Source organism: Alligator mississippiensis, chromosome 6 (assembly GCF_030867095.1).
Source record: "Alligator mississippiensis isolate rAllMis1 chromosome 6, rAllMis1, whole genome shotgun sequence".
In the NCBI taxonomy this organism is placed as follows: domain Eukaryota; kingdom Metazoa; phylum Chordata; order Crocodylia; family Alligatoridae; genus Alligator; species Alligator mississippiensis.
This window is the reverse complement of record NC_081829.1, coordinates 58,333,401-58,354,216: the sequence shown is the minus strand read 5'-3', so window position 1 is coordinate 58,354,216 and position 20,816 is coordinate 58,333,401. Positions and strand designations below refer to the sequence as shown.

Sequence of the window (20,816 nt, the reverse complement as noted above, 5' to 3'; positions counted from 1 at the left end):
GGAGCTGTAGGGGATGGGCTAGAGGCTCCTGGTCCTGGGCATGACCTGCCAGGAGTGGGTGGCCTGGTGGGCCTCCCAGTGGTGTGGGAGCCCCCAGGAAATGCTAGGCCAGTTGCCACTCTGGTGAAAGGCAGGTCGTGGTGCCTTAATAACCCTAGCTCCCACAATCAGGTGGGTTACCCCATAGAAGGGTCAGGAAGGCAGACCCAAGAGAGAGAGAGGGCTATAGACTCAAAAGCCTGACTTGAAATCCCTTGACTGGTCAATGCTGGGGCCAGGACTGGAAGGGTCGGAGGGCCGGGGGCCCACTGTGAGGGACACCCAGAGCTGAGGGCCTGGGGTTTTGACTGGCCTGGAGGCAAGGCCAGGGCCAGTATGGCCAAAGAACCCAGGGGGACCACACCCGCAAGGGGGAACAACTCAGGGAGCTAGGCAGCCCCGAATGAGGTCGGAGTAGGCTGCCTGAGTGGAGGGATCCAGGTGGGGTTCAGACTGGAGGATTCTGGGGCCCAGAGTGGGGCTGGTGAGATTAACAACTAGTGGATGCCATCTGCGAGGTTTGGGCCATGGTGTAGGGGAGGAACAGAGCCGCAGATAGTGCCCCCTGGCATTGGGGCAAGAAATGGGCAGCCTCCTGCCTAATTAATATCTTAATTTAATTATCATCAAGATGTGGTGGGTGAGAAGGTGGGCGATCGGCCCAGAAACAGGTGGGCGGGCCAAAGGCAAATAGGCCCTGAGAAGGGCCCTCTGTTACAGATGGCTATTGTGAGAGCGAATGTATAACTTCAAATTATTTAAAATCTGACTCAGGTAGTGATAGAAGGTTGTTATTGAATGGCCATTCTCAAGTTGGTAGTCTCAGTTAATCATTGGGCAAATGTCAATAGCTGAACAGACCAAATGGTATTCTTGGTATTTTATTGATAATATGATCCCAAAAGTTGGTTTGCTTCTTTACAGAAATGAGGAAGACAAGGAGCCTAGCCCAAGTGTCAATTCAGCAACACACTTTAGTACATACATAACTTTAAACTGGGGAGTCATTCCATTCAAGTGAATAGGACTTCCTGGATATTAGAAGGGCTTTGAAATAGACCTTAAATGAATAAATTAATTTCTCATTCCTAAAAATATTTGCCCCTTAACATTGTAGAGGCCTATTGACATGGGGCTGGGGTGGTGGGGAGAGCAGGCTTCCACTAGTTTTGCTTCAGCTTTTTGAATGGATGGATGTCTCTATTAATATGAATCCAGACTAACTTCATTTACAAAAGTAAACAGGACAGAGTCATTTGCTTATATTTAGTTGCTATGTTTACAATTAATTGTTGTCCATTACACTGGACATTGTAATCACAAAAGTAAAAATGTTTAGTAGGCTGCATCTGGAGTTTGTAAACTTTATCTAAATTATTTTCATTTTTGAGCTGATGTCCTAATGGTGAGAGGTCTTGCATCCTATGGTTAATCCCCTGGGCCAAACATTTCATCATTTTGATTCATTTAAGAAAACTTTTGTTCATCTCTGCACTCCCTGATTTTGTTTGGAAATGGGTATAACTTAATACTGTGAAGTGATACCTTTGGGGATGGCACATTCTTTTTCTAAACGCAGTCATATTTTTGTACCTCTCTCACACCTTCCTCTGAGCAGACAAGTGCATTTGACATGCCCCAAACTAGAAAGTCTGTTTTCACAAGGTCTAGACATATGAGATAGTCAGATAACTATCCAGTTTGGGATACTTAAAAAAACCCCTTGAATCTTTTGATCTTTGGCTGACTCTAGTCAGGGCATGATGCCAAATGTAATGAGATTTCACTCTGAAAGTAGTTTTGTGGGAAAATGTAAAAACCATATATCCTGTAATTTGAGGTTGTTATTTATTTGATTATGCATTGTGTACATCATCAGTATAGACCTGGGTGATACTCACTGTCTTGTCTATAACTCTTCTTGTCTCAGAGGAGCCTTGCCTTGGAGACAAGTCCATATTCTGCCAGATGGAAGTTCTGGCTCGCTACTGCTCCATCCCTGGCTACAACAAACTCTGCTGTGAGTCTTGTGGTAAGAAGGTCTCTGCCACCAGCTTGCCGCCCAGCACAGCCCAAGGTGCTTTAGAGACTGGATTGCAGGACGACACCATCCTTCCCAGCCCCATTCCAGCGTTGCCTGTTCATCCTACTGTCCAGAACCACCCACAGAGGATACAAGGCAGGGCTGCCAAAGAGACAGATAAATCCCAGGCTGCTTATGCTTTGCCTCCCAGTATGGAAGGTTCAGCTGCACATGGAGCCGCTTGGGCTAATATTGCCACCCATTCTCGGGGCACTGCAGTCAGTGGTACTTCATACGTGGACACCTCAAGATTACTACCTCCTAGCCGGCAGGCTGCAGCAGGGCAGAGTTCTGGGGAGCTCTCAGGCAGCCTTGCTTTTCATTGGTTCCCTACTGCCTTGAGCAAAACTTCTGCTGTTGTGCAGAGTGAAAGTGAGTCCTCTTTTCCTTCCCAGGGTGCAGTGCAGCAGCGAAGGGACACTACAGGGTCCAAGCAGCCAAGTGGCACTCTCAGGACCTCTTCCCCTGTTGTGACATGAAATGGTTTTCCCAGTGTCTCTCTCTCTGACAGTTTACAGGGGCAGAGCTGCCATGGTTCTGAGCTGCTTTCGGGAATCAGTGAGATACACATTTGAAAAATGAACAGGCAAGCAAAAAAAAACTACAGGAAAAATGGCTTCATTTTATAATTTTTTTGGCTGTGGCACTTTTTAATTCTTTATTGACAAAAAAAAAAAAAAAAGAAGAAGATCAGAGGAAGAAATGGCACCGTTTACTGTGTCAACCACAAACAATGGCTGAGCTCACATAGCTAAAGTAACCTGGGGTTGGTTACTTCCAAGTGCAGCTTGAGGTAAAGGGGCCATTTCCTTCCAAGGTGCTACCAAGAGGCTTTTTCAAGCAATAAAACAAAACACGCCAGATAAGGATCTTTACTCCTCAGCTCAGTTCTCACTCATCGGCTGCTATTCTCCAGGCAGCAAGGGCCACAGTGGACCCCAAAATCCTTTGGGAAATGGTGCTGCAAATATATTTTTCTATTCTTAACCTCAGTGAAAAGCAGAGCAGAGGGCCATGTTGACTTGTACTCCCTACATATGAACTGGGGAGACCCTATGCAAAAAGCAGGGTAGGGGGATAGGCTATCAGCAGTCTGATCCAGCTGGGGAGAGGGGTGGGGGTGGTGCATTGTGCAAGTGGTGGTGTGTTTGCTTTCCCTGGAGTGGAGGGGAGGGGAATGTGTGGTCCTTGGGCTACTTATATTGCACTTATAGCCTCCTTTCCATCTGTATAGGGTACCCTTTGGAGGCTGGTGGCCTGCATGTGTGTCTGCAGGGTCTATTTAGTGTGGCAATGGCAAGGAAAGTCACCAGTAAGAACAGACAGAATGGGGAGAGGGTTGGGTTGGGTGGGGTGTTATTTGCAGAGTGAATCAGGGATTAACTAAATATGAGAGACACATTTTCTGTTTCTAAAGGAACTGTGTAGCCCGTGTGTAGAACAGTTTGATTAGAGACATTTGGCTCTTCACAGCACACTTTACTTTTCATTTGAATTTTGACTGTGGGGGTGAGAGTTTGTCTTCTACATCTGTTTGGTAAGGTGCTGATCCCAGTCAATGTGGGGAAAAGTGCAGTGGTGACCCAGGTGTGCATGAAAAACCTAAGATTTACTTGGGGAGAAGATCAGGGACTCTCCTAACAACAGGGATGGGAGCAAGAATGAGTGAATGTTTATCATCAGGTAGTTAACACGGGTATCATTAAAACTGCCCAAGTTTTGCCTCAGGCCCCGTCCATAGCTTTAAAAATGTGTCTGAAAGGAAGCTGAAAATAGCAATTATAGGCAAGCCCTAATCTCTTTCTTGTTGGGTAGTCAGGGAAAGGATCCAGTGGCTCCAAGCTCTTGAAATGGTCATTCAATTATATGGCACTCAGTGTCCCATACCATGAGTGTCCTTAGGCAATGGCCATGTTCTTGGTTCTCACAGTCTATATATGCTCTTGTTTTTCCTCTTCTCTTATGTGGGGGGACTGAGCTACTGAAGAGGAATGGGTCTGACACCTCTGGTAGCTGCTAATTTCTTCTATTGTAGGGAACTGTCTCTGGCACAGGAGGCCCCTGAGAATTGCTTCCTGCCAGGAAATGGAATAAATGAAGTGTGTTTCTTGCATCCTGATCAAATATTTATATTATTCCCTTTTTAATGAAAGACTGCTGGTCATGGACAACCATGGTATTGGATGCATTAGAATAAGCCTTATGGGACTGCTTTTCTCTGTGTCTAAACCCTCGTTGGAATGGGACAGTGTATAACTTGGTCTCCAGACCCATTCACTCCAAGGTCTCTGTGTTGAGACTTCTTACATGGGAATCAGTGGTAATGTGAGCACAAATCCATTAAGAACGGGGGTAAACACCACACATTTATTTTAAAAACACTTCTATTCAACATTGTCTTGAACCAGCTTTGAACTGGTAACCAGGTCCAGTGTTCCAGTAGTAAACTCCTGAGCTTTAGACCCTTCTCCTTTATATCTGCTCCTTGCATGTCCTCAAGGCCCATTTTCCTGGCTGTATACCAAGTGTGTGCTGTGTGCCAAAACAGTGAACTATGTATTGGGTAGTGCACAGCATCGTCACTGTGCAGGGGCCAGGACCAGCTCAGCCTTCAGAAGAGTTGAGTAAGGGCAGAAGAATTTCAACCCCATTTTATTTTATGGATTCTTTCTCTCTCTCTTTAGCCTCCCACAGTCTTCCTGTTTGCCAGGTATAGGGAAAAGAAGCTTATGCCTCATATCTTGTGGCTACAAATTTGGTTTTTAATTCACAAATATTTTGAATGCACAGTGAGTTTATTGAGGGAGTTGGAGCTAGTAACTGGTAATGTGTGATGGACAGAGCCTTCTGGGATATCAAAGGGTAGCCCTTGTGGCTGTTTTCATTTTGCTAAAAGCCTCCCCATAAGTGTAACAATTGTCTCTGTACCAAAATACCTCAGTCTCCAATTATTTATCCTCACTACCATGTCTGAGCTTATGCCAGTAGTAGCTACTGAGGAAAACAGATCACAGAGAAGGACTAAGTCATTTTGCTTTGATTAAAAAGGCAGAAAATGGCATAAATATTGCAACCAGATGTAAAGGAAAAAGGAAAACAGCTAGCACCTGTAGATTTTCACTTTCATGGCATGGGGGAGTGGAGCACACTAATGTAAGATGCAGAGCACTATACATTTACACAGCACTTTAGAAACACATGGCTGAATCCTGCTTTTTATAGGACAACTTCAGACCTTCTACTTATCTGACATGCAGGCAGAGTTTGGCTTGCTGTACAAGATATGACATGTTCATAGTCTGTAATTCCCACCAGCAGTATATAGCTTTAAAAATGTGGCTGAAAGGAGGTTGAACATAGGGACTAGTAACACATTCCTGTCTCTTCATTGTGGGGTGAAGCTAGGTGCCCCAAGGTTTTTTTAAATGGTTGTTTAATTATATGGAGTCCATTATCCTTAGGCTACCAGTGCATTCTCACAATATCCCTGCTTCTGCTGCCACAGAAATCAGGCAAAACTGAGGAACAGGAAGAAGATATGCAAGGTACTGAATATCTGCACTAGAGACAGAAGTTACATACAAACTGGTACAAGTGATCAGAAACTGGTTCAAATCTGTAATACAACAGAAGTTCAGTGCACATAAATCACTTTCAAAATGGTCAAAACTGGTTTCAGATAAACCTGGATAGATATAGTATCAGACTTAACTAATTTAATTTAAATTAGTTTACTGAACTTCTGTCCCAGAAGTTCTAAGTCTGTACTTAGCCCTGCAGAGAAGGGAAGAATGCCTTCAAGTCTCAGTGACTTTGGGGGGAACTAGAGGCTCTCCAAAAATCCTGCCAGTTTTTGGCACTTTTTAGGGTCAGGAGCTAATTTGGATGAGAGAGAGAGAGAGAGAGAGAGAAATGAGTCAAGACAGTCCAGATGGAAAACAATGAGGGATTATTGCTATTGAGAATCATGTGGGAACAATTGTTGGCATACCAGGTTCTAAGGAGGGTTCTGAAGAAAATGTCAGGATTTAGCAGATTTATACTGGAATGTGAATCCAGTTCCACATCTTTCACAGAATGACATCATTTTGTCAAAGTTTGTATTCATCATGGGCTTGCTTCTGCTCTCACCTAAGTCAGACGGAAAATTCTCCATATATCTGCAGTGGAACCAGAGCTGGGACTTGTGAGTTGTCGTGGCTGTTAGTAACAGCTGATATGTAGTATTCCTCAGATGTTGGACTGCAAACTACTTGGAACTGAAGGTCAGTTTGAGGTTAGTAAAGATCCAATCCATCCCATGCCTCTTGCAAAGTTCTGAGAGTCCTGATCTCTTGACTTCACTGTTGAGGACAGTGTTCTGTGGTACTCAGCATTTTCAAGTACTAGGTTCTACGTGATTGTCTATCCATGCCTGAGACTAGAAGGGTCATTTTTCCTCAGGTTATGTTGCAAATAGAAACTATATGTTTGAATCATAGAATCACAGAAAATCCGAGTTGGAAGGGACCTCAGGAGGTCACCTAGTCCAACCCCCTGCTCAAAGCAAGACCATCCCCAACTAGTTAATCCTAGCCAAACCTTTGTCTATCTGGGTCTTAAAAACCTCCAAGGATGGAACTTCTATCACCTCTCTGGGTAAACTGTTTCAGTATTTTACTACTCTCCTAGTGAGCACATTTTTCCTGATATCTAACCTAAACTTCCCTTGCTGCAACTTGGCACTGTTGCTCTTTGTTCTGTCATCTGCCATCACTGAGAACAGTCTAGCTCCATCCTGTTTTGAACCCCCCTTCAGGTAGTTGAAGGCTGCTATTAAATCTCTACTCAGTCTCCTCTTCTCTAGACTAAATAAGCCCAGTTCCAGCAGTCTTTCCTCCTAAGTCATGTCCCCCAGCCCCCTCACCATTGTTGTCACCCTCTGATAGACTCTGTCCAATTTGTCCACATCCTTTCTGTAGCGGGGGCCCAAAATTGGACACAGTACTCCAGATGTGTCCTCACCATTGCTGAATAGAGAGAAATAGTCATTTCCCTTGATCTGCTGGCAACACTCCTACTGATGCAGCCCAGTATGCTGTTAACTTTCGTGGCAACAAGGGCACACTGTTGGCTCATATTCCGCTTATTGTCCATTGTTTGGCTAGTGCTTTTAGAATTTTAATTTTAAATCTATTTGCAAAAAGGTCTTCCCCTGATGTGAATGGCAAGTCATACACACCAGGTTTTTCAGAGGAACAAAAGGAGAAGAAACCTTGAAATAAACAATAATCTGTGAAACCAGCCAAAACAGTCCCATTGAGCCCTTTGGGAGGAGTGGAGAACAGTGAAAATGGTTCTGACTTGGCTGCCTTTTACTTTTTTGTGCCCATTTTATATTCTAATTCAGAAGGAAAAAAACCCATCAATGTTGAGTGTTTGTGGTGGCTGTGGTTTTCTGCACTGTGGCAGCTGGCTGCGGTGGTAAGGAATGGTCTATATCAGTGGTTCTCAACTTTTTTTGAACCAGGATCCATTTGTAAACACTGATTGCCAGTCCTGACCCAGTAAATAGTTAAGTAGCAAACAGCCCCCTGGCTCTACCCACATTTTTCTCTTTTAAATAATCCATTTTTAAAGTTTGTTCACAACCCTTTCATATATTCTTGTGACCCACTTTTGGGTTGTGACTCATGGGTTGAGAAACACTGGTCTACATGATCCTGAGATAGGAACAGCTGGCCAATTATACGGGTATGTCTATACCAAGTCTCTGGTGCTCCTGGGGGTGACTCTCTTGAGCATGCCCTGCCCACCTGCTTCCAATCGCACATGCAAAAGCTGGAAATGCAGCAGTGAAGCCACTCCAGAGGCACATCCCTGGTTATTCTCAAGACCTGTCTCCAGTGTGCTTGAAAACAACCATATGGATGACAACATTTCACGACTTCATTCCAGATTTCCTTGTGGGAGTGGGTTGGCATGGCAGAGCATGCATGAGAGAATCCCTCCATGAGAGTATGTGGGATGGAGTCAGTATGAGTCCCAAAAATCCCAGCTTTGTGCTCTGGAGGATACCCTCAAGTTCCTTAAAGCCAGTATGTAAAGTAAGCGTAAGATTAGGAAGTCGTACACTATGCCTGCTACTTAAATAATAATACTTGCCTAGCTTATTAGAGCCAGTTCACTTCTGTTATAAGGGTTGAAGCTGTGGAAGATCAGATTCATTAATGTAGGTGTGCTTGCTTTTGATCCTGTCTGTCTTAGGGGTGTTGAAAATCATGCACGTTTTAATTGGAAAAAATAAATACATGTATATGCCATTTTAAGAATCAGGCTGATACAACCCACTCTCTCTCTGACATACTTTCCCTAACCTGAGATATACCTATGCCTAAAACAGGCCTAATGAAAGTGGAAACTTGATTGGCTAGTAATGGTCCCTCTAATTCACCTAACCTCTACAACCACGTGATGAAGGCCCCTTTACAAAATATGACAAGGATTTAAGACATAGCAGGAAATACAATAACAGAATGATCATGTTAAAAGTATGCAGGTTTCTGATATTGTTATATGCTCTTTCATTCATTTTCTGCACACCAGTTGGTGTAAACCTAAAATAACTCCATTAAAATCAGATCTGCTTGACTGTAACAGGTTGTAATCTGGCCTAGACTTCTTCTAACTACAAATAGCACATCCTTAATCCCGCATTAATTAAAGTATATTTATTAACTCTCTAATAGTGTGCAGGGATGATAGCATGCACTTATGATGCCAAAGATAATGCTTCATTTTTTATGGTGTTTATTCCTTAAGGGCCCTCACCTAAAACATGTCTTTCGAGGTACTTTACCTTGAAGGCAACACACTCTGGGAGCAATAGTTGGGATATACTGTGTAGTCCTCTACCTCTGTTTATAGTCAGTGGTCAGCCCTGTCTATATTCTGAGCAGGTTCAATAATGCCAGAACAAGTCCACTTTAGCCCCAGCCTCTGTTTGAACAAGGTAGGAGCAAATCTAAATATCATCAAGAACTACACCTAGTGCATCAGCAGGGGTAAAACTTGGAAACTTGTAATCTGTAGAGTCAAACTAACATATTGATTTATTAAAACATGCATGTAATTGTTCTGAGTCACTGCATCAGCTCCCAAGTCAGGATGTGAATCAGTAACTTGTGAGCCAAGTTTGCTACTTTTGGTTTGACTTGTAGGGGAAGCTGAGAGGAAAGAACTCTTCCCTGATGGAGACTGTAACATATACCTCTCCTGCTAGTTTTACAAAAGTATGAGAACTTGCTACAAAAAGAGGAATCGTTCTCTACATTAGGGTGGAGATGGACGTAGATTCTTTAGTTTTCCAGTTGTGAAGCAAAATTTATTTGACCCATTCAACCCTTCCTTCTGCCTCACAAAGCCCTGCATGTGTCAAACAAACAAACAAAAAATCCCCCTAGATCATTAGCTGCAATGTTTCCAGGTTATAGGACATGTGCAATGTCTTGCATCCATGCTCAACTGTTGTTTTAGGCATAGTATGACATTTGCAATGGTTCTTTGCAACAGCTGGGAGCAATAATTCCTTTTTACAGGGCTGGCGGGGTGAGTGCTGTCTACTGTAGTTGTTCCCAGTATTAGCAGGATATTAGCAGCTGCCTCAGTTCACCCATCCCTGCTACCTACATTCCATTGTTCAGTGCTTTGTGTTTGGAAATTACCCCAAGTTCTCATTCTCTACAGCATTACTGAGCACAACAGGCAGTGCTTTGGAGTCCCAGATCACACTGCAACAGTGGTTGTAAGACATTGTATGTGGATGTAATGGGACAATTCTACCAAAGTATGGACTTGCTAACTCTATAAGGACAAGAGGCTAAAAAATGTAATGCAAAATAAATTACTTTCCTGATTGGTCTGGACCCATCGTAGGTTGAGAACTTGCTTGATAAAGGCAAGCTCTTTGCAATCACCACCATAGCTGGGCACAACAGTGAGTAAAATGTGGGGGAAAGGCAGGGATGTGACAGCAGCTCATAATACTGTGTGTGTGTGGGACAGGCCACCTGGCCAAATCTCTGTAACCTATTGCAATCAAGCTTTGCTCCCTTCCTCCCTAAAGAAGACTGTATGTTGCAGCTGATGCTTAACAAGTTGGGTGGTGCTAAGGACTTGGGATGGTTTCCTATCTCCTCCTGGGCTGATGAACACGTCAAATCATTCCTGTGCTGTAACCTTGTCCAGTGTTATAATGTATAAAGTTTTGTACATATAAGATTCAGAGCTTTTTAATTTTTAATATTTATTAATTTGTTGGGTTCTTCTTTTTTTAACTCTAACAATGTAAAAAATCCACACAAACCCCCTCTTTTCTGTTGGCTTATTTTTGAGGGTGGGAGGGAAATATATCATGTAAGTACCGAGATCTGTGCGTGGTTATTGTATGCTGGGTGGAGAGGTTGCAGGGGCCCTGGACAGGGCCCTTACATAGTTATCTTGTTGTATATTATCCAGTGGAGGAAAATGTGCAGGAAGTGGCTTTCACTCTGAGCTCCAAAAGAATGATAAGGAAAAGAGGGGGGAGGGGAGGAAAGGAATAAGGGGAGAAGTCATATTGTTAGAAGAAATAAAAGTCCAGCTATAAAGATGCATTGCACCTCCTTCTAGCATATAAGACCCTTGCATAGAAGATGCTCTGATCCTGATTCTCCACTGTCTTGTGTCTGTGTAAAGTGTATCCGATGAGTATTCTGATGGTGTTCCTCTGCCTGCATAACATACACATGCTATACAGGCATTGGGGACTAAAGGCCCAGGCTCTGGGGTGAGGAGCAGCATAATTAGTACCTTCTTTCTTGTCAAAGGTTGGTTTCTACCTACATCTTTGAGATCAGTGCTTCAAAGCATGTGGAGATGTCACGGCTTCAGGGTTTCAGTGAGACATCAAACTGAGAACCAAGCCTCCAAATACATTTGCAAACTACAGTATAAAAAGAAACAGAGCTACCAAAAAGCTGGAGCAACAGAGGGATGTAGTGGAATGTATCATCGAAAGATTAAGCCTTTGTCCATATTGGGGATTATGTTCACCAAACCTTCCTCCTCTCCCATCCCCCAAACTGGGGTATAAATGAGAGGCACATTCCATTATTCCTGGCCATAAGGAGACCACACATTGTTTCTTTATTTTAGTTCAGCTAGTAATGTTTGTATGCAGCTGGCAGATTCTTACCAAGACTTACAGCCATTGTGATGGTATTCCTGCTCAATAAATAAGACACCCAAAAAACATGCAAACTGATAAATTAGCAGTCACACTGAAATGGCTGTAATAGTGCCATTTTCCACAGCCTAGAAGGATTCAGATTCACTATTGCAATGTTTGTTTTTAACTATGCTTTGCTGTTCTGTGCAGATTCATCCTGTTAACCAAAATATTCATTTAACTAAGCAACACTATTTCTAAAACAGGCACCCCGGTGAGAAAGCCAAGGCAATTGTTCACATTGGTTTTTAGCTACTATTTTGAAGCAGCTAGTAGGGTTTATTCTACTTGTAAAGATGTGGTCACATAATTACCAGGAAATCCCACTATGTAGGTGCCTGGTGACCTGAACTCCACTCTTACACAAATTAGGTAGTCAGTGGAACACCTTGATGGAATTGAAGCATCTCTGGATTTGACTGCAGTACCCCCCTTTTTCTCTCTGCACTGTAATTCCTGAACTCAGCTGTGGTAGACAGAAAGGGTTGTTTTTCAGCCATTCAATTAACCCAGCTTCAAGAATTCAAAATCTCTCAAAAGGCAGGATAATCCTTTTGAATAACTGTTACTTGATCATGTTTTAACTAAGGTTTGCCAACACTGGGACACTCAGGATACTTAATCTGAATGTACTAAAAATGTGGTTCTAAGGGGATTAGCTGCTGCATGGACACTTATTTGAAATGAGGAGGCCTTACTAAGACATAATTTACTTTTAAAGAAAATTTAATGAAGTTGAATTAAGACTACTTTCAATTTGAATAAGTGTGTCCACAAAGAGGTTTAATGCAGTTTAATCTATTTGAAAAGTTAATTTGGATAATTTTTCTTAAATTCTTAAATTTCCTACACAAGCCACTGAACTTCATCTTGGCCAACCAAAAGATTGCTAAAGTGGCTTCAGATGTGTTATTCTACATCCTCCTGTGGGCTTTCCAATTGTATTAAGCCAAATTGAGAGCTAGCGTAAAATGAAAATACCCCTTTCTGCCCATCAAAACAGGGCCTCAGACTGGTGAGGTAAGTGTCTTTGACTATCTGTGATTCTATCAAAATACAGAAAAATAAAACAGTTTAGTCTTTTTAAAGAAACTGTGACTGACAAATCCAGAAACAAAATCAGAGTCTGTGTTTACAAATGATGATAGTGTAAATAATGAGAACAATAACTGGAAACACTGAAACAGGGAAAGTATGGAATGAAAGCTTATATGAAAAAGTATTAAATGTGTGTTACGTGCTGTCCCTTCTACAATGGGTCAGTACAGCAAGAGATGATGTTTCACAAGAGGGGGGGCCAGACACCATCATTAATATCAACAGTGGTGAGCTGACAGACAGGGATATCACTTAGGGTTCCTGAACACATCCCCTACTATTTGATTAGAACATACCACCTCAGTAATTTAACAGCAAAAACTGCTTTGATGACATTTCCCCACTTTCAGTCAGAACAGACCACGCTGGTAATTGAGGTCCCTTTTGCTTTCCAAGTTGCCCATGTTCACTGCAGAGGCTGGGGGACTACAAAAGTTTGTTGCTGGCAGAACTACCCAGCCAAATTCTTGCAAGAAAAGTAGTGGAGGAGACTGTTATAAGTAGAGAGAGGCACAAAGTAAACTGTTGGATATGAGCTGTGCTATCAACTGAAAGCCAAACCCCAGAGATTAATCCTTTCCAAACACTGGGATGTTTGTCATTGGGTTCAGAGTTCTGCACCTCAGCTGTCATGCCTGCATGACTGTAGCAGCAACAGAACACCATGGATACCCTTCTCTTTCACCATGCTTTCTGAGAGTTCCTTCTCCTCTTATAGCAGTTTTGTACCAAGGTAGAGTCCATCCTCCTGGAAGCTCAGGGCCATGCTGAAATGGAGAGATGCTGGCGGAGGTGTTTGATAAAATCTACTTGCGACTGTGGCAGGACATAATTGATAACAGATTTGGGGATCCATCCCTTTGGGAAAAAAAAGTCACCTTTAAATAAGCAAGGCTGAAAATTTCAGTGGCAAGGGGTTGAGCCTCTCTCCATTTCAGGAGTGGCTGTAGTGAATCAATTGCTATGGAAAGCTGGTGTTGGATTTTACAGCCTGATGCCCTCTTTGGACAATACACCTGGTGCAGAAGGACCCTTTTCCTAGATAAAGAACCAGCTTGGTCCCACCTTTGCAGCAGCACCCAGGGCAGCCATACAAACATGGACCAGAGAAGGGAGGGAAAGGGAGCTGGGATCAGACCTCTTCTCCAAGGACTACAGCAAATCTGAAGAACAGAGCTGCAATCTCTCTTCCCTCATCTCCTTCTCCTGTGCCAGTCCAGAGTTGGACCTTCCACAAAGGGCAAACCTCTGGGCCAGCTTATACTGGAGAAAAGTGTGCTATGCCCCTTCCTAGGCCTCCTGAGGGCATAAACAGCCTTGTTATCTACCATTGTTAATGGGATGCCTCAATGAGACACCTGAGGTAACTAACTGCCTGGGTATTAGTCATGACAATCCATTCTCCAATTCCCAGAAATCATTGCCTCAATGTCTTCCTCATCTTGCACTTCTCTCTCCCAATAAGTACCATGTAGTACCTTGTATCTTATAAGCTTCACCAATTTTAGGTAAGAGACTTGAACTTACCTTAAGGTCCATGCTCAAGAGCCAGGTGAAACGGGTCTGCATTGGGTTCTCTTCCAGTGGTTGCAGAACAATGCAGCTGAGTGTGGCCTCAGCCCTGGTGGTTGGAGGGATACCATGGAATTTAGATAATTTCCTGTGAGAGCCTGGACCTTCTGATGGCTACAATAAAGCATCTCTAACCAACTCCAGAGTGGCGCTAGTAAAGCTGGTTACACTGTACTACTCCCTTCCAGCCCCTATGAAACTATGAAATGACCTGTGTTCTTCATGACACTCCTTCTCAATCTAGTAAAATACTTTTGGATTAATTAAGTAAAAATTGATTAAAATACATTCATGGAAATCTAAAAACAGTTTGGCTGGCCATTGAATTGAACATGTACCTGCTTTCAACCTTAGCAAGCTTCTCATCTCATTAGTCACATTACCCTAATCCTCCACTGATGTCTGTGTGGACAGAACTCTGCATCTATGCTACAAATGGGACCCTGCATGGGTTCAGGAGGATGCTTGTACAGCTATCATTGCAACACCAGGCCCCTACTTTTATGTGAATTTCATGTTCATGACAAATGAGAGGCTGGATCAATTGTGCAGGTTAGAAAACAGACTTGGCAGGATACATCAGTCCTAATCTGCACCAAACTTCTCTTTCTGTCCTGCCCTTGCTGCCAAGATGGTGAATTCCTGAGCTCAGTATCTTCAGGCCTATCTCAAATTAGGCTGCTTTTGTCTTGAGGCCTGGGTCTGTTATGGGCATGAATGAGAAATGGGCTTCTGATTGCCTTGGCAAAATAAGAGGAAAGGCTATTTTTTAACACTGAAACTACCTTGCAACGGTTGGATTTAAACTTTTTAGAAAAGTCATTTGTCTGTCACCCTAAATGTATGTCGCATGTACTTGCATTTTACTGACATTTCATGCCCAAAGCTCTGCAGGGAAGATGCATCTCTTGCATGCTTAGTGTTTTTGCTGAATAGTGGAGGCACACATCCCTGTTACCATTCATTCAGTCTTTACCTGACTTGTTCCTCTTGCAGTGGGATAAGTTCTGAGTAGGCCGCAGTGCCAACCAAATACACTGCTGTCTCTTTCTTCCAGCAGCGCCGTATGTTGACAAAGTCCCTTTGGCCAACAAGGTTCCCGGGGCTCTGACTTGCAATTTCATGAGTCAACAGGGTATCCTTCCCAATTCTTTGTAGAATCTGGAGCCAGAACAAAATACAAAGAACTGGAGGGAAACTTGTAAATCAAAAAATGCAAACACCATGCAATCTAGGAGAAAATAGTACCCCTTGAACAATAGCCCAGGGACCCATTAGTTATTTTGTTCTCTTAATGTCACTTCCTGTAGCACATTTCCTGACAGCCACCCATGTATCAGAAACAAATGTTCATTCTATTTGACTACACCTTTCCACAGCTGTGTGATGTCACTCTCGTATACTTTGACCTCTCTGTGATGTAGATGTGGAATGTTCTAATTTTTCCTCCTATTCTTTTCCAAAGTTGCAGAAATCCAAGGCTGTATATAAAATAGTGAAGGCTGGACTTTATTCCCTATTTTTTCCTTCCTTGTCTACACTGAATTGACTGTGTAACTGGGACAGTATTACCCAGTCTCAAACAAGGCAATGTAGGGGTTAACACCATCTTCCTCAGTAAAGGAAAGAGGGCAGCTGCAAACTCCAAATGCAGGCCTGACAGGGTACTTAATTATCCAGCTGTGAATAATTAAGTAATCTTCCCAGAACACTATAAAGGAGGAGGTGCTCCCAGGCATCTGGGTTTGCTGGTATTAGAGGAGTTACGTGCTCTAGAGGCTCTGAGAAGTGTTTAGTACCTCAATGATCAAGGAAGAAATGTGATTAGCTAGCACAATGTTAGGCCTTGGGCAGCCAGCTTGGATACATCTATCATGATATCATTTTATTTAAAGGAAGCAAAGGAATGTTTTTAATATCAAATAGCAGTAGTTAAGTGGAAACAAGATGAAGTGGATAGAGTGTACTGTGCAACTGCAGTGACCTGCTTGGAAGATAGCTAGGAATATGATCTGAGCTGTAAGGGGGAAGCTGTGTATAAAGGTTTCCGTTTAGTAAACTGAGAAACTCAGGAGATGACAAATTAGAGGGCAAATCAAATAAATCCCAAAGGGTTTATTCTAGACTAAAATGCACTCAAACCCCAGCCCTAGTGCATAGACTTCTGTGCCTTCCACAAAATTCATTCTCAGTGCTTTGCCTCTCACACACATTATGGCATTGCTAGTGCTGTGCTCTCAAGAGAACTGAGTATTCATAGAAAATGTCCCAGGGTATGAATGGTAGTGTTGTGGTCTCTATTAGCCAACTGGTAAATACTGCAGCAGGTTTGACTATTCATCCTCTCTAAATGGAGATTGACCTCCCTGGTCTTTGAGGTCCATCTCAGAAGACTATTACATTTGAGGCTGCTGGAGAAAAGTGGCTGGGTTGTCTGTATTGCAACCTGAAGACAACTTTAAATGTCTTGGTTGTACAGTCAGAGTCATCCTCCAAGGGGCTGTCAGTACTCTAAAGTGCTTTCCCAGTATGACTGTGAACTTTGGGATTTACACAGCAGAGTCTTTGTGATACACCTCCTTGTGTACATTGGTTCCCTTAGTTAATTAGCACCTGAATTAGTTGATGGTTGGGCTACTTGATGACCATAAATAAATACTGCCATTATGCTGTCTATATAGGCAACTGACAAGTTGCAGATCATGTCAGCATCTTCCTTCCATATACAAATAATCCTGTTTTCCTTGACAGGATACAAATAAACTAACCGTTTATCACATGCAGCAGGGGGATGACCCCCTCATTCTTTGTGAAAGCCATTATTGTTCTCACAAACCCTTCATTAATTTATTTGACCATGATGAATATAGTAATATTAGTTTCCTACATTGAGTAATTATTTAGTTATTCCAGTATCAGATATAAAAAAGTTATCTTAGCTCATTCTCATGCAAACTTTCCTTTCTATCAGAATTTTATGCCTGGTTAATTGTTCAATGCCTTTTCTGTATTTATTTTCCCACCGGGGCTCTCTCAAAGGTACAGTAGGTGTATACATCAAGCTTCACTTCACTTCAGTTTCTAAGTGGCTTGACTCCACCTTCAGAATGTCTTTAATGGCTTTTCTACCCCGGTGACATCATAATTCTGCAGCACAGAAAAAGCTTAGAAACCAAGCACCACTGAGAAAAGAACTAGACAAGCCATATGACTGTTTAAGGAGGTGTGGTAAAATGTATCTTCTTTCTGTGAGATTATATCCTGACCAGTTGGGGGAATGATGCCTATTGTTAATACACCTGTTTTTAAATTTGTCTGCAGGAGAATTGGATCTTGTCTAGTTTCATATTATTCTTGGTGAGTGGTGTATTTAACCAGAGGCAAATTCTCTTAGTATTCAACGATCAGCATTGCCTGTCTGTGGATTGCTGAGTGAAGCTTTCAGTGGTGCTTTTGTCTCACAAGGCTCTCAGTGGCTCAGAAATGACCTACCTGAGAGAGAGCTGAGCTGAAGCCTTACTGACATATAAGGTGCTGGAGCCCACATGGTTTTAGAATACGCTTCCCAGTACCTGGAAATAGTCCAGCCTGATGATCTTTAAGATGTAAACTACCCAGACATCTGCTGGGAGACGCAGACAGCAAGGTCCCATCGCTCACGCAGGTTTCTAACTTGTGTACAGGACCTCCACCTGACACAGGAGGTGCATGGTCCCACTAGGGGGAATGCCATACTGGATCTGGTATTGGCAACGGGAGATGACATGATAGGGGACCTCCAGATTGGTAACTATCTGGGAGACAGTGATCACCTTATAATAGAATTCAACATAAGACGGCGAGTGGGTAAGGTAACTAGTAGGGTGAAAGTGCTAGACTTTAGGAAAGCTGATCTCATTGCACTCAGGCAATTAGTCAAGGACGCACTGCAGAGTAGGAGTTTTGATGGGATGGGTGCCCAAGAAGGGTGGCTGTGCCTAAAGGAAACGATCCTTTGGGCACAAAGCAAGACGATCCCTGAGCGAGGCAAAAGAGGGAAAGGGGCCAGGAGGCTTCCATGGCTGACCAGAGAAATCCAGGGCAGCCTAAGGGCCAAAAGGGGAGCACATAAAAAGTGGAAACAGGGTGAGATCACTAAAGATGAATATACCTCCTCTGCTCGTGCTTGTAGGGAGGCAGTTAGGCGGGCCAAAGCTACCATGGAGCTGAGGATGGCAACCCAAGTAAAGGACAACAAGAAATTGTTTTTTAGATACATAGGGAGTAAAAGGAAGGCCCAGGGAGGAATAGGACCCCTGCTAAATGGGCAGAAGCAATTGGTGACAGACAGGGGGGACAAGGCTGAACTCCTCAACGAGTTCTTTGCCTCAGTGTTCCTAAGCGAGGGGCACGACAAGTCTCTCACTGGGGTTGTAGAGAGGCAGCAGCAAGGCGCCAGACTTCCATGCATAGATCCTGAGGTGGTGCAGAGGCACTTGGAAGAACTGGATGCCTTTAAGTCGGCAGGCCCGGATGGGCTCCATCCCAGGGTGCTGAAGGCACTGGCCGACGTCATTGCAGAGCCACTGGCGGGAATATTCGAATGCTCGTGGCGCACAGGCCAAGTCCCGGGGGACTGGAAAAGGGCTTCCTCCCATTTTCAAAAAGGGGAGGAAGGAGGACCCGGGCAACTATAGGCCGGTCAGTCTCACCTCCATCCTTGGTAAAGTATTTGAAAAAATTATCAAGGCTCACATTTGTGAGAGCCCGGCAGGACAAGTTATGCTGAGGGGAAACCAGCATGGGTTTGTGGCGGGCAGATCGTGCCTGACCAACCTAGTCTCTTTCTATGACCAGGTTACGAAACGCCTGGACACAGGAGGAGGGGTGGATGTCGTATACCTGGACTTCAGGAAGGCCTTCGATACGGTATCCCACCCCATACTGGTGAACAAATTAAGAGGCTGTGATGTGGATGACTGCACAGTCTGGTGGGTGGCGAATTGGCTAGAGGGTCGCACCCAAAGAGTCGTGGTAGATGGGTCGGTCTCGACCTGGAAGGGTGTGGGCAGTGGGGTCCCGCAGGGTTCGGTCCTTGGACCGATACTCTTTAATGTCTTCATCAGCGACTTGGACGTGGGAGTGGAATGTACTCTGTCCAAGTTTGCAGATGACACAAAGCTATGGGGAGAAGTGGACACGCTGGAGGGCAGGGAACAGCTGCAGGCAGACCTGGATAGGCTGGACAAGTGGGCAGAAAACAACAGGATGCAGTTCAACAAGGAGAAATGCAAAGTGCTGCACCTAGGGAGGAAAAATGTCCAGCACACCTACAGCCTAGGGAATGACCTGCTGGGTGGCACGGAAGTGGAAAGGGATCTTGGAGTCCTAGTGGACTCCAAGTTGAACATGAGCCGGCAGTGTGACGAAGCCATCAGAAAAGCCAGTGGCACTTTATCGTGCATCAGCAGATGAATGACAAATAGGTCCAGGGAGGTGATACTTCCCCTCTATAGGTCGTTGGTCAGACCGCAGTTGGAGTACTGCGTGCAATTCTGGGTGCCACACTTCAAGAAGGATGCGGATAACCTGGAGAGGCTACAGCGAAGGGCAACTCGTATGGTCAAGGGCCTGCAGACCAAGCCCTACGAGGAGAGACTAGAGAAACTGGACCTTTTCAGCCTCCGCAAGAGAAGGTTGAGAGGTGACCTTGTGGCTGCCTATAAGTTCATCACGGGGGCACAGAAGGGAATTGGTGAGGATTTATTCACCAAGGCGCCCCCGGGGGTTACAAGAAACAATGGCCACAAGCTAGCAGAGAGCAGATTTAGACTGGACATTAGGAAGAACTTCTTCACAGTTCGAGTGGCCAAGGTCTGGAACGGGCTCCCAAGGGAGGTGGTGCTCTCCCCTACCCTGGGGGTCTTCAAGAGGAGGTTAGACGAGTATCTAGCTGGGGTCATCTAGACCCAGCACTCTTTCCTGCTTATGCAGGGGGTAGGACTTGATGATCTATTGAGGTCCCTTCCGACCCTAACATCTATGAATCTATGAATCTATGTACTGTAAAGCTCATCTTTTTAATCAGGCACTGAAAGTGTATTGGAGGGGCTGGGGAGGAGGCTGCAAGGAATGAAGAAGAAGAGGAGATCTGAGCTGGTGGATTTACCTGGTTTACTGGTGGAGAGTTCTCACTTCAGTTACATTTAAGTACCAGTTTGGTTGACTTCAAATTGTGGCAAGGACTCCAAGAACATTATTATAAATATGAGTAAATACACACAGATAGGAGGTTTGGAATTGGCTTTTTGAACAGGTGAATGAGAAGATCCAAGACTATACAAAGATGGATCCATCTCTCCAATTACCTTGACTTGACTGAGAGTAGGGTTCCACTCAGGCATTCGCTCCAGGCTCTCAAACAGCTCATGGTACAATTGGTCCATTGGAACAGCCAACACCACCTCTATTCGGAAGACTTTGCCAAGCTGTGGGATGACTGTACTCAGCACTGCATCTCCATTTCCCTGGCAAGAAAGACAGCATAATGCTGTGATCCTAATAAAAAGAATGTAGGTAGAGACACTACAAGAAAATAAGAGATCTCAGGACTCAAGTTTGATGTTTAACATGCTCCCCCACCAGATCATTCACAGAAGAGCACCAAATTACTCACTGAGAAGCCTTTTAAATAAATGATGTGGGTCCTTTCTTTAATCACTGTTTGCTTTATAGCTGCAAGTCATTATACCTAAATCATGTCCCTGGTATTTTTTTTAATATTCACCACCAGGGATT

At 43.9% G+C, this 20,816-nt stretch overlaps 2 protein-coding genes across 6 annotated transcripts in view; one reads left to right on the top strand and one right to left on the bottom strand.

Moving 5' to 3' along the window:
- The window catches only part of ADAMTS14 (ADAM metallopeptidase with thrombospondin type 1 motif 14), a 134,668-nt gene extending 124,141 nt beyond the window's left edge, over positions 1-10,527 (top strand). For all 4 annotated transcript variants that reach the window (XM_059729904.1, XM_059729903.1, XM_019484328.2 and 1 more), the window contains exon 22: positions 1,970-10,527. In XM_059729904.1, the coding sequence (XP_059585887.1) occupies positions 1,970-2,601 (632 nt within the window). In that variant the 3' untranslated portion in view covers positions 2,602-10,527. The remainder of the gene's footprint in view (positions 1-1,969) is intronic.
- The window catches only part of LOC102567289 (steroidogenic acute regulatory protein, mitochondrial), a 96,805-nt gene that overhangs the window by 71,621 nt on the left and 4,368 nt on the right, over positions 1-20,816 (bottom strand). Inside the window, exons 4-7 of one of the 2 annotated variants that reach the window (XM_019484332.2) lie at positions 20,387-20,545; positions 15,016-15,200; positions 13,995-14,088; positions 10,627-13,325 (exon numbers count right to left, since the gene is read on the bottom strand). In XM_019484332.2, the coding sequence (XP_019339877.1) occupies positions 13,224-13,325; positions 13,995-14,088; positions 15,016-15,200; positions 20,387-20,545 (540 nt within the window). In that variant the 3' untranslated portion in view covers positions 10,627-13,223. Of the gene's footprint in view, positions 1-10,626; positions 13,326-13,994; positions 14,089-15,015; positions 15,201-20,386; positions 20,546-20,816 lie in introns of those variants that run through there. The other variant, XM_019484333.2, reaches the window with a different exon arrangement.